Source organism: Scyliorhinus torazame, chromosome 1 (genome assembly GCF_047496885.1).
Source record: "Scyliorhinus torazame isolate Kashiwa2021f chromosome 1, sScyTor2.1, whole genome shotgun sequence".
Lineage (NCBI taxonomy): Eukaryota > Metazoa > Chordata > Chondrichthyes > Carcharhiniformes > Scyliorhinidae > Scyliorhinus > Scyliorhinus torazame.
Window position 1 is genome coordinate 417,068,449 of NC_092707.1, and position 27,876 is coordinate 417,096,324.

The following is a 27,876-nucleotide window of genomic DNA, read 5'->3' on the forward strand; positions in this document are numbered from 1 at the left end:
GAGAGAGAAAGAGAGAGAGAGAGAGATCGCTGTCACTCCTTACGAGGACTTCAGGACCTGCTCCTCAGGACTTGCTGGAGTAAAAAGTGTCCCACGCAACAGCTATCAGCACAAAAAATGGAATATCAGAAGAAATTCAAGCAAAAAGTCTTACCCCGCTATTTAAAAGCACTAACGTCAGTTGTGTCTCTCACTGATATCGCCATCTGTGCTGATGGGCGTAACCTGAGTGAGAGTGAGGAGGAGAGACTGAGAGCTGAGCTGGAAATCACTCAAACCCAAATGCAGGAAGCATCAACAGAAGTAAAGAAGATCAGAGATGGTGTGGACAGTGACAGTCAGGACTCCATCCTGAAGGACCTCCAGGATGAGGTACATGAGCAGAAAAAAAACCTGCAGCAAGTGGAAAAGGATTTAGTATCACAGGAGATTGAAAAAGAGAAGACAAAGGATAGTGTTCAGGAGATTCGGGCCAACATCTTGCGCACAGAAGATATTCTGAACCGCATGAAAGCTCAGAAAGCAGGGAAGACAACCCTTCGCAATGTGGGAATAGGATTGATCATCATCCCATTCATAGGTAAGATCAGTGAATTTAAATCTAACAATCTCCAAACTCGACACAATACCAAGAGGCCGAGAGCGGGGCGTGCACTGTTCCCCTCAATCTGACGCTGATACTCACACCGAGTGCGGAGGGAGTGAGAGTGTTACTGAGGGAGTGAGAGTGTTACTGCGAGAGTGAGTGTGTTACTGAGAGAGTGAGTGTGTTATTGAGGGAGTGAGTGTGTTACTGCGAGAGTGAGTGTGTTACTGAGAGAGTGAGTGTGTTACTGAGAGAGTGAGTGTGTTACTGAGAGAGTGAGTGTGTTATTGAGGGAGTGAGTGTGTTACTGCGAGAGTGAGTGTGTTACTGCGAGAGTGAGTGTGTTACTGCGAGAGTGAGTGTGTTACTGAGAGAGTGAGTGTGTTATTGAGAGAGTGAGTGTGTTACTGCGAGAGTGAGTGTGTTACTGCGAGAGTGAGTGTGTTATTGAGGGAGTGAGTGTGTTATTGAGAGAGTGAGTGTGTTACTGCGAGAGTGAGTGTGTTACTGAAAGAGTGAGTGTGTTACTGCGAGAGTGAGTGTGTTACTGAGAGAGTGAGTGTGTTACTGAGGGAGTGAGAGTGTTACTGCGGGAGTGAGTGTGTTACTGCGAGAGTGAGTGTGTTACTGAGAGAGTGTGTGTGTTACTGAGAGAGTGAGTGTGTTACTGAGAGAGTGAGTGTGTTATTGAGGGAGTGAGTGTGTTATTGAGAGAGTGAGTGTGTTACTGCGAGAGTGAGTGTGTTACTGCGAGAGTGAGTGTGTTATTGAGGGAGTGAGTGTGTTACTGAGAGAGTGAGTGTGTTACTGCGAGAGTGAGTGTGTTACTGCGAGAGTGAGTGTGTTACTGAGAGAGTGAGTGTGTTACTGCGAGAGTGAGTGTGTTACTGAGAGAGTGAATGTGTTACGGAGAGAGTGAGTGTGTTACTGAGGGAGTGAGTGTGTTACTGAGAGAGTGAGTGTGTTACTGCGAGAGTGAGTGTGTTATTAAGAGAGAGAGTTTGTTACTGAGAGAGTGAGTGTGTTACTGCGAGAGTGAGTGTGTTACTGAGAGAGTGAGTGTGTTACTGAGAGAGTGAATGTGTTACTGAGGGAGTGAGTGTGTTACTGCGAGAGTGAGTGTGTTACTGCGAGAGTGAGTGTGTTACTGCGAGAGTGAGTGTGTTATTGAGAGAGAGAGTTTGTTACTGAGAGAGTGAGTGTGTTACTGCGAGAGTGAGTGTGTTACTGCGAGAGTGAGTGTGTTACTGAGAGAGTGAGTGTGTTACTGAGAGAGTGAATGTGTTACTGAGAGAGTGAGTGTGTTACTGCGAGACATTTCCGCAAAGAGCGAGAAGAGAGCCAGGAGTTTACAGAGAGTGCAGCTGACTGGGAGCAGAGTCGAAGGGCGGAGATCTAGTTAGTCCACACAGCAGCTATATTCTGTGAGGTAAGAGGGGATGGAGGCTAGGCCAGTTGCATGCTCCTCCTGTAGGATGTGGATGTGAGGGATGCCACCAGTGTCCCCGCTGACTATACCTGCGGGAAGTGCACCCAACTTCAGCTCCTCAAAGACCGTGTTAGGGAACTGGAGCTGAAGCTGGATGAACTTCGCAGCATCCGGGAGGCAGAGGGGGTGATTGAGAAGAGTTACAGAGAGGTAACCACACCCAAGGTACAGGACAGGAATAGCTGGGTTACAGTCAGGGGAAAGAAAACAAACAGGCAGACAGTGCAGGGATCCCTCGTGGCCGTTCCCCTTCAAAACGGGCAGCATGGTAGCATTGTGGATAGCACAATTGCTTCACAGCTCCAGGGTCCCAGGTTCGATTCCGGCTTGGGTCACTGTCTGTGCGGAGTCTGCACATCCTCCCCGTGTGTGCGTGGGTTTCCTCCGGGTGCTCCGGTTTCCTCCCACAGTCCAAAGATGTGCATGTTAGGTGGATTGGCCTTGATAAATTGCCCTTAGTCTCCAAAATTGCCCTTAGTGTTGGGTGGGGTTACTGGGTTATGGGGATAGGGTGGAGGCGTTAACCTTGGGTCGGGTGCTCTTTCCTAGAGCTGGTGCAGACTCGATGGGCCGAATGGCCTCCTTCTACACTGTAAATTCTATGAAATTCTATGAAAAAAAGTATACCGTTTTGGATGCTGTTGGGGGGGATGACCTACCGGGGGAAGGCCCTAGCGGCCAGGTCTCTGGCACTGAGTCTGGCTCTGGGGCTCAGAAGGGAAGGGGGAAGAATAGAAAAGCAATAGTTGTAGGAGATTCAATGGTTAGGGGAATAGATAGGAGATTCTGTGGTCGCGAGCGAGACTCCCGGAAGGTATGTTGCCTCCCGGGTGCCAGGGTCAGGGATGTCTCGGATCGTGTCTTCAGGATCCTTAAGGGGGAGGGGGAGCAGCCAGAAGTCGTGGTGCACATTGGTACCAACGACGTAGGTAGGAAAAGGGGTGTGGAGGTAATAAACGAGTTTAAGGAGTTAGGCTGGAAGTTAAAAGCCGGGACAGACAGAGTAGTCATCTCTGGTTTGTTGCCGGTGCCACGTGATAGCGAGGCTAGGAATAGGGAGAGAGTGCAGTTGAACACGTGGCTGCAGGAATGGTGTAGGAGGGAGGGCTGCAGGTATTTGGATAATTGGAGCGCATTCTGGGGAAGGTGGGACCTGTACAAGCAGGACGGGTTGCATCTGAACCAGAGGGGCACCAATATCCTGGGAGGGAGGTTTTCTAGTACTCTTCGGGAGGGTTTAAACTAATTTGGCAGGGGAATGGGAACCAAATTTGTAGTCCAGCAACTAAGGTAGCCGATATTCAGGACGCCAAAGCGTGTAATGAGGCAGTGGGGAAGGGAACACTGACAAAGGAGAGTACTTGCAGGCACGGAGATGGGTTGAAGTGTCTATACTTCAACGCAAGAAGCATCAGGAATAAGGTGGGTGAACTTAAGGCATGGATCGGTACTTGGGACTACGATGTAGTGGTCATCACGGAAACTTGGATAGAAGAGGGGCAGAAATGGTTGTTGGAGGTCCCTGGTTATAGATGTTTCAATAAGATTAGGGAGGGTGGTAAAAGAGGTGGGGGGGGGGGGGTGGCATTGTTAATTAGAGAAAGTATAACAGCTGCAGAAAGGCAGTTCGAGGAGTATCACCCTATTGAGGTAGTATGGGTTGAAGTCAGAAATAGGAAAGGAGCAGTCACCTTGTTAGGAGTTTTCTATAGGCCCCCCAATAGTAGCAGAGATGTGGAGGAAGAGATTAGGAAACAGATTTTGGAAAGGTGCAGAAGTCACAGGGTAGTAGTCATGGGTGACTTTAACTTCCCAAATATTGAGTGGAAACTCTTTAGATCAAATAGTTTGGACGGGGTGGTGTTTGTGCAGTGTGTCCAGGAAGCTTTTCGAACACAGTATGTAGATTGTCCGACCAGAGGAGGGGCAATATTGGATTTGGTACTTGGTAATGAACCAGGGCAAGTGATAGATTTGTTAGTGGGCGAGCATTTTGGAGATAGTGACCACAATTCATGTGACTTTCACTTTAGTAATGGAGAGGGATAGGTGTGTGCAACAGGGCAAGGTTTACAATTGGGGGAAGGGTAAATACGATGTTGTCAGACAAGAATTGAAGTGCATAAGTTGGGAACATAGGCTGTCAGGGAAGGACACAAGTGAAATGTGGAACTTGTTCAAGGAACAGGTACTACGTGTCCTTGATATGTATGTCCCTGTCAGGCAGGGAAGAGATGGTCGAGTGAGGGAACCATAGTTGACAAGAGAGGTTGAATGTCTTGTTAAGAGGAAGAAGGAGGCTTATGTAAGGCTGAGGAAACAAGGTTCAGACAGGGCATTGGAGGGATACAAGATGGCCAGGAGGGAACTGAAGAAAGGGATTGGGAGAGCTAAGAGAGGGCATGAACAATCTTTGGCGGGTAGGATCAAGGAAAACCCCAAGCCCTTTTACACATATGTGAGGAATATGAGAATGACTAGAGCGAGGGTAGGTCCGATCAAGGACAGTAGCGGGAGATTGTGTATTGAGTCTGAAGAGATAGAAGAGGTCTTGAACGAGTACTTTTCTTCTGTATTTACAAATGAGAGGGGCCATATTGTTGGAGAGGACAGTGTGAAACAGATTGGTAAGCTCGAGGAAATACTTGTTAGGAAGGAAGATGTGTTGGGCATTTTGAAAAACTTGAGTATGGACAAGTCCCCCGGGCCTGACGGGATATATCCAAGGATTCTATGGGAAGCAAGAGATGAAATTGCAGAGCCGTTGGCAATGATCTTTTCGTTCTCACTGTCAACAGGGGTGGTACCAGGGGATTGGAGAGCGGCGAATGTCGTGCCCCTGTTCAAAAAAGGGACTAGGGATAACCCTGGGAATTACAGGCCAGTTAGTCTTACTTCGGTGGTAGGCAAAGTAATGGAAAGGGTACTGAAGGATAGGATTTCTGAGCATCTGGAAAGACACTGCTTGATTAGGGATAGTCAGCACGGATTTGTGAGGGGTAGGTCTTGCCTTTCAAGTCTTATTGAATTCTTTGAGGAGGTGACCAAGCATGTGGATGAAGGTAAAGCAGTGGATGTAGTGTACATGGATTTTAGTAAGGCATTTGATAAGGTTCCCCATGGTAGGCGTCTGCAGAAAGTAAGGAGGCATGGGATAGTGGGAAATTTGGCCAGTTGGATAACAAACTGGCTAACTGATAGAAGTCAGAGAGTGGTGGTGGATGGCAAATATTCAGCCTGGATCCCAGTCACCAGTAGCGTACCGCAGGGATCAGTTCTGGGTCCTCTGCTGTTTGTGGTTTTCATTAATGACTTGGATGAGGGAGTCGAAGGGTGGGTCAGTAAATTTGCAGACGATACGAAGATAGGTGGAGTTGTGGATAATAAGGAGGGCTGTTGTCGGCTGCAAAGAGACATAGATAGTATGCAGAGCTGGGCTGAGAAGTGGCAGATGGAGTTTAACCCTGAAAAGTGTGATGTTGTCCATTTTGTAAGGACAAATATGAATGCGGAATACACTGTTAACGGTAGAGTTCTTGGCAATGTGGAGGAGCAGAGAGATCTTGGGGTCTATGTTCATTCATCTTTGAAACTTGCCACTCAAGTGGATAGAGCTGTGAAGAAGGCCTATGGTGTGCTCGCGTTCATTAACAGAGGGAGTTTAATAGAGTTCTTGGCAATGTGGAGGAGCAGAGAGGTCTAAAAATTGAGAAATCTCCGGGCCCAGATGGACTACATCCTAGAGTTCTAAAGGAGATAGCTGAAGAAATAGTGGAGGCGTTAGTTATGATCTTTCAAAAGTCACTGAAGTCAGGGAAAGTCCCAGAGGATTGGAAAATCGCTGTTGTAACCCCCCTGTTCAAGAAGGGAACAAGGAAAAAGATGGAAAATTATAGGCCAATTAGCCTAACCTCGGTTGTTGGCAAGATTCTAGAATCCATTGTTAAGGATGAGATTTCTAAATTCTTGGAAGTGCAGGGTCGGATTAGGACAAGTCAGCATGGATTTAGTAAGGGGAGGTCGTGCCTGACAAACCTGTTAGAGTTTGTTGAAGAGATAACAAATAGGTTAGACCAAGGAGAGCCAATGGATGTTATCTATCTTGACTTCCAAAAGGCCTTTGATAAGGTGCCTCACGGGAGACTGCTGAGTAAAATAAGGGCCCATGGTATTCGAGGCAAGGTACTAACATGGATTGACGATTGGCTGTCAGGCAGAAGGCAGAGAGTTGGGATAAAAGGTTCTTTTTCGGAATGGCAACCGGTGACGAGTGGTGTCCCGCAGGGTTCAGTGTTGGGGCCACAGCTGTTCTCTTTATATATTAACGATCTAGATGACGGGACTGGGGGCATTCTGGCTAAGTTTGCTGATGATACAAAGATAGGTGGAGCGGCAGGTAGTATGGAGGAGGTGGGGAGGCTGCAGAAAGATTTAGACAGTTTAGGAGAGTGGTCCAAGAAATGGCTGATGAAATTCAACGTGGGCAAGTGCGAGGTCTTGCACTTTGGAAAAAAGAATAGAGGCATGGACTATTTTCTAAACGGTGCCAAAATTCATAATGCTGAAGTGCAAAGGGACTTGGGAGTCCTAGTCCAGGATTCTCCAAAGGTAAACTTGCAGGTTGAGTCCGTAATTAAGAAAGCAAATGTAATGTTATCATTTATCTCAAGAGGCTTAGAATATAAAAGCAGGGATGTACTTCTGAAGCTTTATAAAGCATTAGTTAGGCCCCATTTAGAATACTGTGAGCAATTTTGGGCCCCACACCTCAGGAAGGACATACTGGCACTGGAGCGGGTCCAGCGGAGATTCACACGGATGATCCCAGGAATGGTAGGCCTAACATACGATGAACGTCTGAGGATCCTGGGATTATATTCATTGGAGTTTAGGAGGTTGAGGGGAGATGTAATAGAAACTTACAAGATAATGAATGGCTTAGATAGGGTGGATGTAGGGAAGTTGTTTCCATTAGCAGGGGAGACTAGGACCCGGGGGCACAGCCTTAGAATAAAAGGGAGTCACTTTAGAACAGAGATGAGGAGAAATTTCTTCAGCCAGAGAGTGGTGGGTCTGTGGAATTCATTGCCACAGAGGGCGGTGGAGGCCGGGACGTTGAGTGTCTTTAAGACAGAAGTTGATAAATTCTTGATTTCTCGAGGAATTAAGGGCTATGGAGAGAGAGCGGGTAAATGGAGTTGAAATCAGCCATGATTGAATGGTGGAGTGGACTCGATGGGCCGAATGGCCTTACTTCCGCTCCTATGTCTTATGGTCTTATGATCTTGGGGTCTATGTTCATACATCTTTGAAAGTTGCCACTCAAGTGGATAGAGCTGTGAAGAAGGCCTATGGTGTGCTCGCGTTCATTAACAGAGGGATTGAATTTAAGAGCCGTGAGGTGATGATGCAGCTGTACAAAACTTTGGTACGGCCACATTTGGAGTACTGTGTACAGTTCTGGTCACCTCATTTTAGGAAGGATGTGGAAGCTTTGGAAAAGGTGCAAAGGAGATTTACCAGGATGTTGCCTGGAATGGAGAGTAGGTCTTACGAGGAAAGGTTGAGGGTGCTAGGCCTTTTCTCATTAGAGCGGAGAAGGATGAGGGGCGACTTGATAGGGGTTTATAAGATGATCAGGGGAATAGATAGAGTAGACAGTCAGAGACTTTTTCCCCAGGTGGAACAAACCATTACAAGGGGACATAAATTTAAGGTGAATGGTGGAAGATATAGGGGGGATGTCAGAGGTAGGTTCTTTACCCAGAGAGTAGTGGGGGCATGGAATGCACTGCCTGTGGAAGTAGTTGAGTCGGAAACATTAGGGACCTTCAAGCAGCTATTGGATAGGTACATGGATTACGGTAGAATGATATACTGTAGATTAATTTGTTCTTAAGGGCAGCACGGTAGCATTGTGGATAGCACAATTGCTTCACGGCTCCAGGGTCCCAGGTTTGATTCCGGCTTGGGTCACTGACTGTGCGGAGTCTGCACGTCCTCCCCGTGTCTGCGTGGGTTTCCTCCGGGTGCTCCGGTTTCCTCCCACAGTCCAAAGATGTGCAGGTTAGGTGGATTGGCCATGATAAATTGCCCTTAGTGTCCAAAATTGCCCTTGGTGTTGGGTGGAGGTGTTGAGTTTGGGTAGGGTGCTCTTTCCAGGAGCTGGTGCAGACTCAATGGGCCGAATGCCCTCCTTCTGCACTGTAAATTCAATGATAATCTATGATTAATCTAGGACAAAAGTTCAGCACAACATCGTGGGCCGAAGGGCCTGTTCTGTGCTGTATTTTTCTATGCTTTTTCTATTACTGAGAGAGTGAGTGTGTTACAAAGAACAACAAAGAACAAAGAAATGTACAGCACAGGAACAGGCCCTTCGGCCCTCCAAGCCTGTGCCGACCATGCTGCCCGACTAACTAAAATCTTCTACACTTCCTGGGTCCGTATCCCTCTATTCCCATCCTATTCATATATTTGTCAAGATGCCCCTTAAATGTCAGTATCGTCCCTGCTTCCACCACTCCCTCCGGTAGCGAGTTCCAGGCACCCACTACCCTCTGTGTAAAAAACTTGCCTCGTACATCTCTTCTAAACCTTGCCCCTCGCACCTTAAACCTATGCCCCCTAGTAATTGACCCCTCTACCGTGGGGAAAAGCCTCTGACTATCCACTCTGTCTATGCCCCTCATAATTTTGTAGACCTCTATCAGGTCGCCCCTCAACCTCCTTCGTTCCAGTGAGAACAAACCAAGTTTATTCAACCTCTCCTCATAGCCAATGCCCTCCATACCAGGCAACATTCTGGTAAATCTCTTCTGCACCCTCTCTAAAGCCTCCACATCCTTCTGGTAGTGTGGCGACCAGAATTGAACACTATACTCCAAGTGTGGCCTAACTAAGGTTCTATTAAGCTGCAACATGACTTGCCAATTCTTAGATTCAATGCTCCGGCCAATGAAGGCAAGCATGTTGCTGAGGGAGTGAATATGTTACAGAGGGAGGGAGTGTGTTACTGGGGGAGTGAGTGTGTTATTGAGGGAGAGAATGTGTAACTGAGAGATTCAGTGTGTTACTGAGGGAGTGAGTGTGTTATTAAGAGAGTGAATGTGTTACTGAGGGAGTGAGTGTGTTACTGAGCGAGTGAGTGTGTTACTGAGAGAGTGAATGATTTACTGAGAAAGTGAGTGTGTTCCTGAGAGAGTGAGTGTGTTACGGAGCGAGTGAGTGTGTTACTGAGAGAGTGAGTGTGTTCCTGAGAGAGTGAGTGTGTTACTGAGACAATGAGTGTGTTACTGAGGCAGTGAGTGTGTTGCTGAGGGAGTGAATATGTTACAGAGGGAGGGAGTGTGTTATGGGGAGAGTGAGTGTGTTACCGAGGGAGTGAGTGTGATGCTGAGGGAGTGAGTGTGTTACTGAGGGAGTGATTGTGTTACTGAGGGAGTGAGTGTGTTACTGGCTGAGTGAGTGTGTAACTGAGTGTGTGTGTGTTACTGAGGGAATGTGAGTGTGTTATTGAGAGAGTGAATGTGTTATTGTGAGAGTAAGTGTGTTACTGAGGGAGTGGTTGTGTTACTGAGAGAGTGAGTGTGTTACTGATGGAGTGAGTGTGTTATTGAGGGAGTGAGTGTGTTACTGAGAGAGTGAGTGTGTTACTGATGGAGTGAGTGTGTTATTGAGGGAGTGAGTGTGTTACTGAGGGAGTGAGTGTGTGACTGCGAGAGTGAGTCTGTTACTGATGAAGTGAGTGTGTTACTGAGGGAGTGAGTGTGTTACTGGCTGAGTGAGTGTGTAACTGAGTGTGTGTGTGTTACTGAGGGAATGTGAGTGTGTTATTGAGAGAGTGAATGTGTTATTGTGAGAGTAAGTGTGTTACTGAGGGAGTGGTTGTGTTACTGAGAGAGTGAGTGTGTTACTGATGGAGTGAGTGTGTTATTGAGGGAGTGAGTGTGTTACTGAGAGAGTGAGTGTGTAACTGATGGAGTGAGTGTGTTATTGAGGGAGTGAGTGTGTTACTGAGGGAGTGAGTGTGTTACTGCGAGAGTGAGTCTGTTACTGATGGAGTGAGTGTGTTACTGAGGGAGGGAGTGTGTTACTGAGAGAGTGAGTGTGTTATTGAGGGAATGAGTGTGTTATTGAGGGAGTGAGTGTGTTCCTGAGAGAGTGAGTGTGTTATTGAGGGAGTGAGTGTGTTACTGAGAGTATGAGTGTGTTATTGAGGGAGTGATGGTTACTGAGTGAGTGAGTGTGTTATTGAGGGAGTGAGTGTGTTATTGAGGGAGAGAATGTGTAACTGAGAGATTGAGTGTGTTATTGAGGGAGAGATTGTGTTACTGAGGGTGTGAGTGTGTTACTGGGAGATTGAGTGTGTGACTGAGAGTGTGTGTGTGTTACTGATAGAGTGAGTGTGTTACTGCGAGAGTGAGTGTGTTACTGAGGCAGTGAGTGTGTTACTGCGAGGGTGAGTGTGTTACTGCGAGAGTGAGTGTGTTACTGAGAGAGTGAGTGTGTTACTGAGGCAGTGAGTGTGTTACTGAGAGAGTGAGTGCGTTACTGAGGGAGTGATTGTGTTACTGAGGGAGTGAGTGTGTTATTGAGAGAGTGAGTGTGTTACTGAGAGAATGAGTGATTTACTGAGAGAGTGAGTGTGTTACTGGGAGAGTGAGTGTGTTACTGAGGGAGTGAATATGTTGCAGAGGGAGTGAGTGAGTTACTGAGAGAGTGAGTGTGTTATTGAGGGAGTGAGTGTGTTACTGAGAGAGTGATTATGTTACTGAGGGAATGAGTGTGTTACTGAGGGAGTGAGTGTGTTGCTGAGAGAATGAGTGATTTACTTAGAGAGTGAGTGTGTTACAGGGAGAGTGAGTGTGTTACTGAGTGAGTGAGTGTGTTACTGAGAGAGTGAGTGTGTTATTGAGAGAGTGAGTGTGTTACTGAGAGAGAGAGTGTGTTACTGAGGGAGTGAGTGTGTTACTAAGAGAGTGAGTGTGTTATTGTGGGAGTGAGTGTGTTACTGAGAGAGTGAGAGTGTTACTGTGGGAGTGAGTGTGTTACTAAGAGAGGGAGTGTGTTACTGAGGGAGTGAGTGTATTATTGAGGGAGTGAATATGTTGCAGAGGGAGTGAGTGGGTTACTGGGAGAGTGAGTGTGTTATTGAGGGAGTGAATATGTTGCAGAGGGAGTGAGTGTGTTACTGAGAGAGTGAGTGTGTTATTGAGAGAGTGAGTGTGTTACTGAGGGAGTGAGTTTGTTACTAAGAGAGTGAGTGTGTTACTAAGAGAGTGAGTGTGTTATTGTGGGAGTGAGTGTGTTACTGAGGGAGTGAGTGTGTTGCTGAGGGAGTGTGTGTTCCTGAGGGAGTGAGTGTGTTATTGAGAGAGTGAGTGTGTTACTCAGAGAGTGAGTGTGTTACTGAGGGAGTGAGTTTGGTACTAAGAGAGTGAGTGTGTTACTAAGAGAGTGAGTGTGTTATTGAGGGAGTGAGTGTGTTACTGAGAGAGTGAGTGTGTTATTGTGGGAGTGAGTGTGTTACTGAGAGAGTGAGTGTGTTGCTGAGGGAGTGTGTGTTACTGAGGGAGTGAGTGTGATGCTGAGAGAGTGAATGAGTTACTGAGAGAGTGAGTGTGTTGCTGAGAGAATGAGTGATTTACTGAGAGAGTGAGTGTGCTACTGAGGCAGTGAGTGTGTTACTGAGGAAGTGAATATGTTGCAGAGGGAGGGAGTGTGTTATGCGGAGAGTGAGTGTGTTACTGAGGGAGTGAGTGTGATTCTGAGGGAGTGAGTGTTTTACTGAGGGAGTGATTGTGTTACTGAGGGACTGAGTGTGTTATTGAGGGAGAGAAGGAGTAACTGAGAGATTGAATGTGTTACTGAGGGAGTGAGGGAGTTACTGAGAGAATGAGTGTGTTATTGAGAGAGTGAGTGTGTTATTGAGAGAGTGAGTGTGTTACTGAGGCAGTGAGTGTGTTACTGAGAGAGTGAGTGTGTTGCTGAGAGAATGAGTGATTTACTGAGGGAGTGTGTTACTGAGAGAGTGAGTGTGTTACTGAGGCAGTGAGTGTGTTACTGAGAGAGTGAGTGTGTTACTGAGGCAGTGAGTGTGTTACTGAGGCAGTGAGTGTGTTACTGAGGGAGTGAATATTTTTACAGAGGGAGGGAGTGTGTTATGGGGAGAGTGAGTGTGCTACTGAGGGAGTGAGTGTGATTCTGAGAGAGTGAGTGATTTACTGAGAGAGTGAGTGATACGCAGAGTGAGTGAGTGTGCTACTGAGGCAGTTTGTATATTACTGAGGTGATGAGTGTGTTACCGAGAGAGTTAGTGTGTTCCCGAGGGAGTGAGTGTGTTACTGAGGGAGTGATTGTGTTAGTGAGTGTGTGAGTGGGATACTGCTGTAGTGAGTGTGTTACTGAGACAGTGAGTTTGTTACTGAGAGAGTGAGTGCGTTACTGAGGAAGTTAGTGTGTTACTGAGGGAGAGAATGTGTAACTGAGAGATTGAGTGTGTTATTGAGGGAGAGATTGTGTTACTGAGGGTGTGAGTGTGTTACTGGGAGATTGAGTGTGTGACTGAGAGTGTGTGTGTGTTACTGAGAGAGTGAGTGTGTAACTGCGAGAGTGAGTGTGTTACTGCGAGAGTGAGTGTGTTACTGAGAGAGTGAGTGTGTTACTGAGGCAGTGAGTATGTTACTGCGAGGGTGAGTGTGTTACTGCGAGAGTGAGTGTGTTACTGAGAGAGTGAGTGTGTTACTGAGGCAGTGAGTGTGTTACTGAGAGAGTGAGTGCGTTACTGAGGGAGTGATTGTGTTGCTGAGGGAGTGAGTGTGTTATTGAGAGAGTGAGTGTGTTACTGAGAGAATGAGTGATTTACTGAGAGAGTGAGTGTGTTACTGGGAGAGTGAGTGCGTTACTGAGGGAGTGAATATGTTGCAGAGGGAGTGAGTGAGTAACTGAGAGAGTGAGTGTGTTATTGTGGGAGTGAGTGTGTTATTGAGGGAGTGAGTGTGTTGCTGAGAGAGTGATTGTGTTACTGAGGGAGTGAGTGTGTTACTGAGAGAGTGAGTGTGTTATTGAGAGAGTGAGTGTGTTACTGAGAGAGTGAGTGTGTTACTGAGGGAGTGAGTGTGTTACTAAGAGAGTGAGTGTGTTATTGTGGGAGTGAGTGTGTTACTGAGAGAGTGAGAGTGTTACTGTGGGAGTGAGTGTGTTACTAAGAGAGTGAGTGTGTTATTGAGCGAGAGAGTGTGTTACTGAGAGAGTGAGTGTGTTACTGAGGGAGTGAGTGTGTTACTAAGAGAGTGAGTGTGTTACTGAGGGAGTGAGTGTGTTATTGAGGGAGTGAATATGTTGCAGAGGGAATGAGTGTGTTACTGAGTGAGTGAGTGTGTTATTGAGGGAGTGAATATGTTGCAGAGGGAGTGTGTGTGTTACTGAGAGAGTGAGTGTGTTATTGAGAGAGTGAGTGTGTTACTGAGAGAGTGACTGTGTTACTGAGGGAGTGAGTGTGTTACTAAGAGAGTGAGTGTGTTATTGTGGGAGTGAGTGTGTTACTGAGAGAGTGAGTGTGTTGCTGAGTGAGTGTGTGTTACTGAGGGAGTGAGTGTGTTGCTGAGAGAGTGAGTGTGTTACTGAGACAGTGAGTGTGTTGGTGAGAGAATGAGTGATTTACTGAGAGAGTGAGTGTGCTTCTGAGGCAGTGAGTGTGTTACTGAGGGAGTGAATATGTTGCAGAGGGAGGGAGTGTGTTATGGGGAGAGTGATTGTGTTACTGAGGGAGTGAGTGTGATTCTGAGGGAGTGAGTGTTTTACTGAGGGAGTGATTGTGTTACTGAGGGACTGAGTGTGTTATTGAGGGAGAGAAGGAGTAACTGAGAGATTGAATGTGTTACTGAGGGAGTGAGGGAGTTACTGAGAGAGTGAGTGTGTTATTGAGAGAGTGAGTGTGTAACTGAGGCATTGAGTGTGTTACTGAGAGAGTGAGTGTGTTACTGAGGCAGTGAGTGTGTTACTGATGCAGTGAGTGTGTTACTGAAGGAGTGAATATGTTACAGAGGTAGGGAGTGTGTTATGGGGAGAGTGAGTGTGCTACTGAAGGAGTGAGTGTGATTCTGAGAGAGTGAGTGATTTACTGAGAGAGTGAGTGATTTGCAGAGTGAGTGAGTGTGCTACTGAGGCAGTGTGTGTGTTACTGATGTGATGAGTGTGTTACCGAGAGAGTTAGTGTGTTCCCGAGGGAGTGAGTGTGTTACTGAGGGAGTGATTGTGTTAGTGAGCGTGTTAGTGGGATACTGATGTAGTGAGTGTGTTACTGAGAGAGTTAGTTGGTTACTGAGAGAGTGAGTGCGTTACTGAGAGAGTGAGTGTGTTACTGAGGGAGTTAGTGTGTTACTGATGGAGTGAGTGTGTTACTGGGGGAGTGAGTGTGTTATTGAGGGAGTGAGTGTGTTACTAAGAGAGTGAGTGTGTTATTGTGGGAGTGAGTGTGTTACTGAGAGAGTGAGTGTGTTACTGAGGGAGTGAGTGTATTATTGAGGGAGTGAATATGTTGCAGAGGGAGTGAGTGTGTTACTGGGAGAGTGAGTGTGTTATTGAGGGAGTGAATATGTTGCAGAGGGAGTGAGTGTGTTACAGAGAGAGTGAGTGTGTTATTGAGAGAGTGAGTGTGTTACTGAGGGAGTGAGTTTGTTACTAAGAGAGTGAGTGTGTTATTGAGGGAGTGAGTGTGTTACTGAGAGAGTGAGTGTGTTACTGAGGGAGTGAGTGTGTTACTAAGAGAGTGAGTGTGTTATTGTGGGAGTGAGTGTGTTACTGAGAGAGTGAGTGTGTTGCTGAGGGAGTGTGTGTTACTGAGGGAGTGAGTGTGTTACTGAGAGAGTGAGTGTGTTGCTGAGAGAGTGAGTGTGTTACTGAGAGAGTGAGTGTTTTGCTGAGAGAATGAGTGATTTACTGAGAGAGTGAGTGTGCTACTGAGGCAGTGAGTGTGTTACTGAGGGAGTGAATATGTTGCAGAGTGAGGGAGTGTGTTAAGCGGAGAGTGAGTGTGTTACTGAGGGAGTGAGTGTGATTCTGAGTGAGTGAGTGTTTTACTGAGGGAGAGATTGTGTTACTGAGGGACTGAGTGTGTTATTGAGGGAGAGAAGGAGTAACTGAGAGATTGAATGTGTTACTGAGGGAGTGAGGGAGTTACTGAGAGAGTGAGTGTGTTATTGAGAGAGTGAGTGTGTTATTGAGAGAGTGAGTGTGTTACTGAGGCAGTGAGTGTGTTACTGAGAGAGTGAGTGTGTTGCTGAGAGAATGAGTGATTTACTGAGGGAGTGTGTTACTGAGAGAGTGAGTGTGTTACTGAGGCAGTGAGTGTGTTACTGAGGGAGTGAATATGTTACAGAGGGAGGGAGTGTGTTATGGGGAGAGTGAGTGTGCTACTGAGGGAGTGAGTGTGATTCTGATAGAGTGAGTGATTTACTGAGAGAGTGAGTGATTTGTAGAGTGAGTGAGTGTGCTACTGAGGCAGTGTGTGTGTTACTGAGGTGATGAGTGTGTTACCGAGAGAGTTAGTGTGTTCCCGAGGGAGTGAGTGTGTTACTGAGGGAGTGATTGTGTTAGTGAGTGTGTGAGTGGGATACTGATGTAGTGAGTGTGTTACTGAGAGAGTGAGTTTGTTACTGAGAGAGTGAGTGCGTTACTGAGGGAGTGAGTGTGTTATTGAGGGATTGAGTGTGTTATTGAGGGAGAGATTGTGTTACTGAGGGTGTGAGTGTGTTACTGGGAGATTGAGTGTGTGACTGAGAGAGTGAGTTTGTTACTGAGAGAGTGAGTGCGTTACTGAGGGAGTTAGTGTGTTACTGAGGGAGAGAATGTGTAACTGAGAGATTGAGTGTGTTATTGAGGGAGAGATTGTGTTACTGAGGGTGTGAGTGTGTTACTGGGAGATTGAGTGTGTGACTGAGAGTGTGTGTGTGTTACTGAGAGAGTGATTGTGTTACTGCGAGAGTGAGTGTGTTACTGCAAGAGTGAGTGTGTTACTGAGAAAGTGAGTGTGTGACTGAGGCAGTGAATGTGTTACTGCGAGGGTGAGTGTGTTACTGCGAGAGTGAGTGTGTTACTGAGAGAGTGAGTGTGTTACTGAGGCAGTGAGTGTGTTACTGAGAGAGTGAGTGCGTTATTGAGGGAGTGATTGTGTTGCTGAGGGAGTGAGTGTGTTATTGAGAGAGTGAGTGTGTTACTTAGAGAATGAGTGATTTACTGAGGGAGTGAGTGTGTTACTGGGAGAGTGACTGTGTTACTGAGGGAGTGAATATGTTGCAGAGGGAGTGAGTGAGTTACTGAGAGAGTGAGTGTGTTATTGAGGGAGTGAGTGTGTTACTGAGAGAGTGATTGTGTTACTGAGGGAATGAGTGTGTTACTGAGGAGTGAGTGTGTTGCTGAGAGAGTGAGTGTGTTATTGAGAGAGTGAGTGTGTTACTGAGGGAGTGAGTTTGTTACTAAGAGAGTGAGTGTGTTATTGATGGAGTGAGTGTGTTCCTGAGAGAGTGAGTGTGTTACTGAGGGAGTGAGTGTGTTACTGAGGGAGTGAGTGTGTTACTAAGAGAGTGGGTGTGTTATAGTGGGAGTGAGTGTGTTACTGAGAGAGTGAGAGTGTTACTGTGGGAGTGAGTGTGTTACTAAGAGAGTGAGTGTGTTATTGAGGGAGTGAGTGTGTTACTGAGAGAGTGAGTGTGTTACTGATAGAGCGAGTGTGTTACTAAGAGAGTGAGTGTGTTATTGTGGGAGTGAGTGTGTTACTGAGAGAGTGAGTGTATTACTGAGGGAGTGAGTGTGTTATTGAGGGAGTGAATATGTTGCAGAGGGAGTGAGTGTGTTACTGGGAGAGTGAGTGTGTTATTGAGGGAGTGAATATGTTGCAGAGGGAGTGAGTTTGTTACTGAGAGAGTGAGTGTGTTATTGATAGAGTGAGTGTGTTACTGAGGGAGTGAGTTTGTTACTAAGAGAGTGAGTGTGTTACTGAGACAGTGAGTGTGTTGGTGAGAGAATGAGTGATTTACTGAGAGAGTGAGTGTGCTTCTGAGGCAGTGAGTGTGTTACTGAGGGAGTGAATATGTTGCAGAGGGAGGGAGTGTGTTATGGGGAGAGTGATTGTGTTACTGAGGGAGTGAGTGTGATTCTGAGGGAGTGAGTGTTTTACTGAGGGAGTGATTGTGTTACTGAGGGACTGAGTGTGTTATTGAGGGAGAGAAGGAGTAACTGAGAGATTGAATGTGTTACTGAGGGAGTGAGGGAGTTACTGAGAGAGTGAGTGTGTTATTGAGAGAGTGAGTGTGTAACTGAGGCATTGAGTGTGTTACTGAGAGAGTGAGTGTGTTACTGAGGCAGTGAGTGTGTTACTGATGCAGTGAGTGTGTTACTGAAGGAGTGAATATGTTACAGAGGTAGGGAGTGTGTTATGGGGAGAGTGAGTGTGCTACTGAAGGAGTGAGTGTGATTCTGAGAGAGTGAGTGATTTACTGAGAGAGTGAGTGATTTGCAGAGTGAGTGAGTGTGCTACTGAGGCAGTGTGTGTGTTACTGATGTGATGAGTGTGTTACCGAGAGAGTTAGTGTGTTCCCGAGGGAGTGAGTGTGTTACTGAGGGAGTGATTGTGTTAGTGAGCGTGTTAGTGGGATACTGATGTAGTGAGTGTGTTACTGAGAGAGTTAGTTGGTTACTGAGAGAGTGAGTGCGTTACTGAGAGAGTGAGTGTGTTACTGAGGGAGTTAGTGTGTTACTGATGGAGTGAGTGTGTTACTGGGGGAGTGAGTGTGTTATTGAGGGAGTGAGTGTGTTACTAAGAGAGTGAGTGTGTTATTGTGGGAGTGAGTGTGTTACTGAGAGAGTGAGTGTGTTACTGAGGGAGTGAGTGTATTATTGAGGGAGTGAATATGTTGCAGAGGGAGTGAGTGTGTTACTGGGAGAGTGAGTGTGTTATTGAGGGAGTGAATATGTTGCAGAGGGAGTGAGTGTGTTACAGAGAGAGTGAGTGTGTTATTGAGAGAGTGAGTGTGTTACTGAGGGAGTGAGTTTGTTACTAAGAGAGTGAGTGTGTTATTGAGGGAGTGAGTGTGTTACTGAGAGAGTGAGTGTGTTACTGAGGGAGTGAGTGTGTTACTAAGAGAGTGAGTGTGTTATTGTGGGAGTGAGTGTGTTACTGAGAGAGTGAGTGTGTTGCTGAGGGAGTGTGTGTTACTGAGGGAGTGAGTGTGTTACTGAGAGAGTGAGTGTGTTGCTGAGAGAGTGAGTGTGTTACTGAGAGAGTGAGTGTTTTGCTGAGAGAATGAGTGATTTACTGAGAGAGTGAGTGTGCTACTGAGGCAGTGAGTGTGTTACTGAGGGAGTGAATATGTTGCAGAGTGAGGGAGTGTGTTAAGCGGAGAGTGAGTGTGTTACTGAGGGAGTGAGTGTGATTCTGAGTGAGTGAGTGTTTTACTGAGGGAGAGATTGTGTTACTGAGGGACTGAGTGTGTTATTGAGGGAGAGAAGGAGTAACTGAGAGATTGAATGTGTTACTGAGGGAGTGAGGGAGTTACTGAGAGAGTGAGTGTGTTATTGAGAGAGTGAGTGTGTTATTGAGAGAGTGAGTGTGTTACTGAGGCAGTGAGTGTGTTACTGAGAGAGTGAGTGTGTTGCTGAGAGAATGAGTGATTTACTGAGGGAGTGTGTTACTGAGAGAGTGAGTGTGTTACTGAGGCAGTGAGTGTGTTACTGAGGGAGTGAATATGTTACAGAGGGAGGGAGTGTGTTATGGGGAGAGTGAGTGTGCTACTGAGGGAGTGAGTGTGATTCTGATAGAGTGAGTGATTTACTGAGAGAGTGAGTGATTTGTAGAGTGAGTGAGTGTGCTACTGAGGCAGTGTGTGTGTTACTGAGGTGATGAGTGTGTTACCGAGAGAGTTAGTGTGTTCCCGAGGGAGTGAGTGTGTTACTGAGGGAGTGATTGTGTTAGTGAGTGTGTGAGTGGGATACTGATGTAGTGAGTGTGTTACTGAGAGAGTGAGTTTGTTACTGAGAGAGTGAGTGCGTTACTGAGGGAGTGAGTGTGTTATTGAGGGATTGAGTGTGTTATTGAGGGAGAGATTGTGTTACTGAGGGTGTGAGTGTGTTACTGGGAGATTGAGTGTGTGACTGAGAGAGTGAGTTTGTTACTGAGAGAGTGAGTGCGTTACTGAGGGAGTTAGTGTGTTACTGAGGGAGAGAATGTGTAACTGAGAGATTGAGTGTGTTATTGAGGGAGAGATTGTGTTACTGAGGGTGTGAGTGTGTTACTGGGAGATTGAGTGTGTGACTGAGAGTGTGTGTGTGTTACTGAGAGAGTGATTGTGTTACTGCGAGAGTGAGTGTGTTACTGCAAGAGTGAGTGTGTTACTGAGAAAGTGAGTGTGTGACTGAGGCAGTGAATGTGTTACTGCGAGGGTGAGTGTGTTACTGCGAGAGTGAGTGTGTTACTGAGAGAGTGAGTGTGTTACTGAGGCAGTGAGTGTGTTACTGAGAGAGTGAGTGCGTTATTGAGGGAGTGATTGTGTTGCTGAGGGAGTGAGTGTGTTATTGAGAGAGTGAGTGTGTTACTTAGAGAATGAGTGATTTACTGAGGGAGTGAGTGTGTTACTGGGAGAGTGACTGTGTTACTGAGGGAGTGAATATGTTGCAGAGGGAGTGAGTGAGTTACTGAGAGAGTGAGTGTGTTATTGAGGGAGTGAGTGTGTTACTGAGAGAGTGATTGTGTTACTGAGGGAATGAGTGTGTTACTGAGGAGTGAGTGTGTTGCTGAGAGAGTGAGTGTGTTATTGAGAGAGTGAGTGTGTTACTGAGGGAGTGAGTTTGTTACTAAGAGAGTGAGTGTGTTATTGATGGAGTGAGTGTGTTCCTGAGAGAGTGAGTGTGTTACTGAGGGAGTGAGTGTGTTACTGAGGGAGTGAGTGTGTTACTAAGAGAGTGGGTGTGTTATAGTGGGAGTGAGTGTGTTACTGAGAGAGTGAGAGTGTTACTGTGGGAGTGAGTGTGTTACTAAGAGAGTGAGTGTGTTATTGAGGGAGTGAGTGTGTTACTGAGAGAGTGAGTGTGTTACTGATAGAGCGAGTGTGTTACTAAGAGAGTGAGTGTGTTATTGTGGGAGTGAGTGTGTTACTGAGAGAGTGAGTGTATTACTGAGGGAGTGAGTGTGTTATTGAGGGAGTGAATATGTTGCAGAGGGAGTGAGTGTGTTACTGGGAGAGTGAGTGTGTTATTGAGGGAGTGAATATGTTGCAGAGGGAGTGAGTTTGTTACTGAGAGAGTGAGTGTGTTATTGATAGAGTGAGTGTGTTACTGAGGGAGTGAGTTTGTTACTAAGAGAGTGAGTGTGTTATTGAGGGAGTGAGTGTGTTACTGAGAGAGTGAGTGTGTTACTGAGGGAGTGAGTGTGTTACTAAGAGAGTGAGTGTGTTATTGTGGGAGTGAGTGTGTTACTGAGGGAGTGAGTGTGTTGCTGAGGGAGTGTGTGTTACTGAGGGAGTGAGTGTGTTGCTGAGAGAGTGAGTGTGTTACTGAGACAGTGAGTGTGTTGCTGAGAGAATGAGTGATTTACTGAGAGAGTGAGTGTGCTACTGAGGCAGTGAGTGTGTTACCGAGGGAGTGAATATGTTGCAGACCGAGGGAGTGTGTTATGGGGAGAGTGATTGTGTTACTGAGGGAGTGAGTGTGTTTCTGAGGGAGTGAGTGTTTTACTGAGGGAGTGATTGTGTTACTGAGGGACTGAGTGTGTTTCTGAGGGAGTGAGTGTTTTACTGAGGGAGTGATTGTGTTACTGAGGGACTGAGTGTGTTATTGAGGGAGAGAAGGAGTAACTGAGAGATTGAATGTGTTACTGAGGGAGTGAGGGAGTTACTGAGAGAGTGAGTGTGTTGCTGAGAGAATGAGTGATTTACTGAGGGAGTGTGTTACTGAGAGAGTGAGTGTGTTCCTGAGAGAGTGAGCGTGTTACTGAGGGAGTGAATATGTTACAGAGGGAGGGAGTGTGTTATGGAGAGAGTGAGTGTGCTACTGAGGGAGTGAGTGTGATTCTGAAAGAGTGAGTGATTTACTGAGAGAGTGAGTGATTTGCAGAGTGAGTGAGTGTGCTACTGAGGCAGTGTGTGTGTTACTGAGGTGATGAGTGTGTTACCGAGAGAGTTAGTGTGTTCCCGAGGGAGTGAGTGTGTTACTGAGGGAGTGATTGTGTTAGTGAGTGTGTGAGTGGGATACTGATGTAATGAGTGTGTTACTGAGAGAATGAGTTTGTTACTGAGAGAGTGAGTGTGTTACTGAGAGATGAGTGTGTTACTGAGGGAGCTAGTGTGTTACTGAGGGAGTGAGTGTGTTACTGGGGGAGTGAGTGTGTTATTGAGGGAGTGAGTGTCTTACTGATGGAGTGAGTGTGTTACTGGGGGAGTGAGTGTGTTATTGAGGGATTGAGTGTGTTACTGAGAGAGTGAGTGAGTTGCTGAGAGAGTGAGTGTGTTACTGAGAGAGTGAGTGTGTTACTGAGGGAGTGAGTGTGTTACTGAGAGAATGAGTGATTTCTTGAGAGAGTGAATGTGTTACTGAGAGAGTGAGTGCGTTGCTGAGAGAGTGAGTGTGTTACTGAGGGAGTGAGTGAGTTGCTGAGAGAGTGAGTATGTTACTGAGAGAGTGAGTGATTTCTTGAGAGAGTGAATGTGTTACTGAGAGAGTGAGTGTGTTACTGAGGGAGTGAGTGTGTTACTCAGAGAGTGAGTATGTTACCGATGGAGTGAGTGTGTTACAGAGGGAGTGATTGAGTTACTGAGGGAGTGAGTGTGTTACTGAGAGAGTGAGTGTGTTACTAATGGAGTGAGTATGTTACTGAGCGATTGAGTGTGTTACTGAGAGAGTGAGTGTGTTACTGAGGTGGTGACTGTGTTACTGAGAGAGTGAGTGTGTTCCTGAGGGTGTGAGTGAGTTACTGAGGGACTGAGTCTGTTATTGAGGGAGAGAATGTGTAAATGAGAGATTGAGTGTGTTCTTGAGGGTTATGATTGAGTTACTGAGGGACTGAGTCTGTTATTGAGGGAGAGAATGTGTAACTGAGAGATTGAGTGTGTTCCTGAGGGAGGGAGTCTGCTCCTGAGAGAGTGAGTGTGTTACTGAGAGTGTGAGTGTGTTGCTGAGGGAGTGAGTGTGTTACTGAGAGGGTGAGTGTGTTACTGAGAGAGTGTGTGTACCTGAGAGAGTGAGTGTGTTACTGAGAGAGTGAGTGTGTTACTGAGTGAGTGTGTGTTACTGAGGGAGTGAGTGTGTTACTGAGAGAGTGACTGTGTTGCTGAGGGAGTGTGTGTGTTACTGAGAGAGTGAGTGTGTTACTGAGAGAGTGAGTGTGTTACTGCGGGAGTGAGTGTGTTACTGAGAGTGTGAGTGTGTTACTGAGAGCGTCAGTGTGTTACTGAGAGAGTGAGTGTGTTACTGAGAGAGTGAGTGTGTTGCTGAGGGAGTGAGTGTGTTACTGAGAGAGTGAGTTTGTTACTGAGCCAATGAGTGTGTTACTGATGGAGTGAGTGTGTTACTGAGGCAGTGAGTGTATTACTGAGGGAGTGAGTGTGATACTGAGAGAGTGTGTGTTACTGAGAGAGTGTGTGTTACTGAGTGAGTGATTTTGTTACTGAGGGAGTGAGTGTGTTACTGAGGCAGTGAGTGTGTTACTGAGGGAGTGAGTGTGCTACTGAGGGAGTGAGTGTGTTACTGATAGAGTGTGTGTTACTGAGGGAGTGATTTTGTTACTGAGGGAGTGAGTGTGTGTGAGTATGTGTGTGTGTGGCAGTGTGAGTGTGGATGTGAGTATGAATGTGAATGTGAATGTGAGTGTGAGTGTGTGTGCAGATGTGAGTGTGAATGTGGATGTCAGTGTGAGTGTGGATGTCAGTGTGGGTGTGAGCGCGAGTGCGAGTGTGATTGTGTGTGCGGTTGTGAGTGTGAATGTGGGTGTGAGTGTGAGTGTGGGTGTGAGTGTGAGTGTGAGTGTGTGTGGGTGTGGGTGTGGGTGTGGGTGTGGGTGTGGGCCTGGGCGTTATTGTGTGAGCGGATGTGTGTGCGAGCGTGAGTGTGTGTGTGGATGTGAGTGTGGATGTGAGTGTGGGTGTGAGTGTGGGTGTGAATGTGGATGTGAGTGTGAGTGTGAGCGTGAGTGTGAGCGTGAGTGTGAGTGTGGATGTGAGTGTGAGCATGAGTGTGGCTCTGGGGCACAGCAGGAAAGGGTAAAGATAGACAGGGCCGTAGTGATAGGAGACACAACAGTTTGGGGGACGGATGGGAGATGTTGTGTCCGTAAACGGGAGTCCAGGATGGTGTGTTGCCTCCGGGGTGCCTGGGTCAAGGATATCTGGGAGCGGCTACATTCTTACTCGGGGGGAGGGGGAGCAGCCGGCAGGCATTGTGCCCGCACTGGGGGGGGAGGGGGAGCAGCCGGCAGGCATTGTGCCCACACTGGGGGCGAGGGGGAGCAGCCGGTAGGTATTGTGCCCGCACTGGGGGCGAGGGGGAGCAGCCGGCAGGCATTGTGCCCGCACTGGGGGCGAGGGGGAGCAGCCGGCAGGCATTGTGCCCGCACTGGGGGCGAGGGGGAGCAGCCGGCAGGCATTGTGCCCGCACTGGGGGCGAGGGGGAGCAGCCGGCAGGCATTGTGCCCGCACTGGGGGCGAGGGGGAGCAGCCGGCAGGCATTGTGCCCGCACTGGGGGCGAGGGGGAGCAGCCGGCAGGCACTGTGCCCGCACTGGGGGCGAGGGGGAGCAGCCGGCAGGCATTGTGCCCGCACTGGGGGCGAGGGGGAGCAGCCGGCAGGCACTGTGCCCGCACTGGGGGCGAGGGGGAGCAGCCGGCAGGCATTGTGCCCGCACTGGGGGCGAGGGGGAGCAGCCGGCAGGCATTGTGCCCGCACTGGGGGCGAGGGGGAGCAGCCGGCAGGCACTGTGCCCGCACTGGGGGCGGAGGGGGAGCAGCCGGCAGGCATTGTGCCCGCACTGGGGGCGAGGGGGAGCAGCCGGCAGGCATTGTGCCCGCACTGGGGGCGAGGGGGAGCAGCCGGCAGGCATTGTGCCCGCACTGGGGGCGAGGGGGAACAGCCGGCAGGCATTGTGCCCGCACTGGGGGGGGAGGGGGAGCAGCCAGCAGGCATTGTGCCCGCACTGGGGGGGAGGGGGAACAGCCCGCAGGCATTGTGCCCGCACTGGGGGGGGAGGGGGAGCAGCCAGCAGGCATTGTGCCCGCACTGGGGGCGGAGGGGGAGCAGCCGGCAGGCATTGTGCCCGTTGGCACAAATGGCAGGAATAGACGTCGGGATGAGTTCCTGAGGAGTGATTATAGAGAGCTCGGAAAAAGGTTAAGGTGCAGGACCTCGAGGGCGATGATCTCTGGATTCCTCCCAGTGCCACTGAGGGTTACAACAGGAGGCTATGGCAGATGAATACTTGGCTGAAGAATTGGTGCAGGAAGCACCCATTCCGATTCTTAGCTCTTTGGGATCTTTTCCGAGGCAGAGGTGACTGTTTAAGAGGGACGGGTTGCATCTGAACTGGAGGGGGAACAATATCCTGGGGGCAGATTTGGCAGTGCTACAAGGGAGGGTTTAAACTAGATTGGCAGGGATGGGTGGGGAGGGGGCGGGTATCCTCAGCAGCGGGGAAACAAATGAGGGGCTGAATGGAGGTGGCGTACTCAGCAACGGCAATGGCACGACCTCTGAGAACAGAAACTGTGAGATAGACAGAATGAGGAACTGCGAGGGAGGCAGAGGGGGTGGAGTCTGATACATACAGCCAGCATTTTAACTTCCTGGCTATTGCTCAGAGGCCTGCACACTGAAACACAGGCCTCAGCACTGAAACGCAGGCCTCAGCACCGAAATGCAGGCCTCAGCACTGAAACGCAGGCCTCAGCACTGAAACGCAGGCCTCAGCACTGGAATAAAGTCCTCAGCTCCGAAACGCAGACCTCAGCACTGAAACACAGGCCCCAGCACAGAAATACAGGCCTCAGCACTGAAACGCAGGCCTCAGCACAGAAACACAGGCCCCAGCACAGAACCACAGGCCCCAGCACAGAAACACAGGCCCCAGCACAGAACCACAGGCCCCAGCACAGAACCACAGGACGCATCACAGAAACACAGGCCCCAGCACAGAAACACAGGTCCCAGCACAGAAACACAGGCCCCAGCACAGAACCACAGGCCCCAGCACAGAACCACAGGCCCCAGCACAGAAACACAGGCCCCAGCACAGAAACACAGGCCCCAGCACAGAACCACAGGCCCCAGCACAGAACCACAGGCCCCAGCACAGAAACACAGGTCCCAGCACAGAAACACAGGCCCCAGCACAGAAACACAGGCCCCAGCACAGAACCACAGGCCCCAGCACAGAAACACAGGTCCCAGCACAGAAACACAGGCCCCAGCACAGAAACACAGGCCCCAGCACAGAACCACAGGCCCCAGCACAGAAACACATGTCCCAGCACAGAAACACAGGTCCCAGCACAGAAACACAGGCCCCAGCACAGAAACACAGGCCCCAGCACAGAAACACAGGACCCAGCACAGAAACACAGGCCCCAGCACAGAAACACAGGCCCCAGCACAGAAACACAGGCCCCAGCACAGAAACACAGGACCCAGCACAGAAACACAGGCCCCAGCACAGAAACACAGGTCCCAGCACAGAAACACAGGCCCCAGCACAGAAACACAGGCCCCAGCACAGAAACACAGGCCCCAGCACAGAACCACAGGCCCCAGCACAGAAACACAGGTCCCAGCACAGAAACACAGGCCCCAGCACAGAACCACAGGCCCCAGCACAGAAACACAGGTCCCAGCACAGAAACACAGGCCCCAGCACAGAAACACAGGCCTCAGCACAGAACCACAGGCCCCAGCACAGAACCACAGGCCCCAGCACAGAAACACAGGTCCCAGCACAGAAACGCAGGCCCCAGCACAGAAACACAGGTCCCAGCACAGAAACACAGGCCCCAGCACAGAACCACAGGCCCCAGCACAGAACCACAGGCCCCAGCACAGAACTGCAGACCCATCACTGAAGGTATGGGACAATCCTCAGCCTGCACGCGCTGTCAGTGGGATTTGGGGCACTGGCTAAAAACGTCACATGAATCAGGAAATGGAATTCTCGCTGGAGAGATCGAGTTTCATGGTTTTCCCTGTTTCTCTCCAACGCTATCATGAGGGCGTGAATCTCATTTTTATACATTTGCATTGTTTTCAATGTTAACAGTCCCCCACCAGCAGCACCCCGCCCCCCCCTCCCCTCTGCCACACGATCACCCCCCCCCCTCACTGAACATTCTAGCGAGGTTTATATCTGCCCCCCTGATATCTCACTCGGTTCTGCATTCCATCCCCTGCAGGAATCCCAATGGCTCTCGGTGCTGCCAAAGAAATTGAACGTTGTGAGGAGCTGATCAAAAATACGACTGAAGCCAAAGGGGTTTTGAAGACGGGTTGCGAACAAAAGGAGAAAGCTCTTGAATGTGGCAACGAGAAGATAAAGGAACTGAAATTAAAGCGAGTGGAGGGTGTAGCGAATCTGCGGGAGAAGGAAGTCGAGTTAGCGGCTTTGAAGGGAGAGGTGGACCTGTTGTTAGCTGTGGGGGAAAAGATATCTGACAACGCCAGTTACATCACCAAACTGGAGGGACTCCTGAAGATGTTGAACCGTCAGTGTTCAGTGGAAACGTTCTACGGCATCGTCGGGATGAAGAGCATTCTGGACAAAATCTTCACCTGCATCCAGGAGGAGGGCTTTGACGATTGGCTTCGTGATTTTAACATCAACAGAAAGCTCAGCGAGCTGGAGGAGAAAATCACAACATTTCACCGCATTTACAAACCATAGACAAATACAGAATATCCCCCCCCCAGTATTCCCCCCCAGTATTCCCTGTCCCCCCCAAGTACTCCCCGTCCCCCCAATATTCCACCCCCCCCAGTATTCCCCCCCCCCCAGTATTCCCTGTTCCCCCCCCCAAGTACTCCCCGTCCCCCCAGTATTCCACCCCCCCCAGTATTCCCCCCCCCCCAGTATTCTCTGTCCCCTCCCCCCAAGTACTCCCCGTCCCCCCAGTACTCCCCCCCCCTCAGTATTCCCCCCCCCAGTACTCCCTGTCCACCCCCCCCAACCCGGGTATTGCCTGTCCCCAACACCCCCCCACCCCGGGTATACCCTGTCCCCTCTCTCACCCCTGCCCGGGTATTCCCCCCCCAAACCCCCTCCCCCATGTACTCCCTGCCCCCTCCCTCCCTCCCCCCCCGGGGTATTCCCTGCCCCCCCCTCCCCCCACCCCCCCCCCCCCCCCGTGTATGCCCTGTCCCCTCCCCCTCCCCACCCGGGGTATACCCTGTCCCCTGCCCCACCCCCGCCCAGGTATTTCCCCCCCCAACCCACCTCCCCCCCCCGTGTACTCCCTGCCCCCTCCCCCCCTTTCCCCCTCCTCCGGGGTATACCCTGTCCCCTACCCCAACCCCGCCCGGGTATTCCCCCCCCCGTGTACGCCCTGTCCCCTCCCCCCTCCCCCTCTCCCCCCGGGGTATACCCTGTCCCCTACCCCAACCACGCCCGGGTATCCCCCCCCCCAACCCCCCCTCCCCCCCATGTACTCCCTGCCCCCCCCCCCGTGTACGCCCTGTCCCCTCCCCCTCCCCCGGGGTATACCCTGTCCCCTACCCCACCCCCACCCGGGTATTTCCTCACCCCCTCCCCCCCCGGGGTACTCCCTGTCCCCACCCTCCCC

At 49.2% G+C, this 27,876-nt stretch overlaps 1 protein-coding gene across 1 annotated transcript; it reads left to right on the forward strand.

Moving 5' to 3' along the window:
* LOC140411982 (uncharacterized) lies at positions 1-27,079 on the forward strand. Its single transcript, XM_072500788.1, has 2 exons — positions 1-580; positions 26,494-27,079. Exons 1-2 carry the CDS (start codon positions 118-120, stop codon positions 26,979-26,981), a joined length of 951 nt encoding a protein of 316 aa, XP_072356889.1. The 5' UTR covers positions 1-117; the 3' UTR covers positions 26,982-27,079.
* The last annotated feature ends 797 nt before the right edge of the window (positions 27,080-27,876 follow it).

Bases quoted from the DNA above. Each gene is read 5' to 3' on its own strand.
- LOC140411982 (XM_072500788.1), top strand. From the start codon at position 118: ATGGAATATCAGAAGAAATTCAAGCAAAAAGTCTTACCCCGCTATTTA. The intron at 581-26,493 runs GTAAGATCAGTG...CATCCCCTGCAG, and splicing joins GATCATCATCCCATTCATAG to GAATCCCAATGGCTCTCGGT.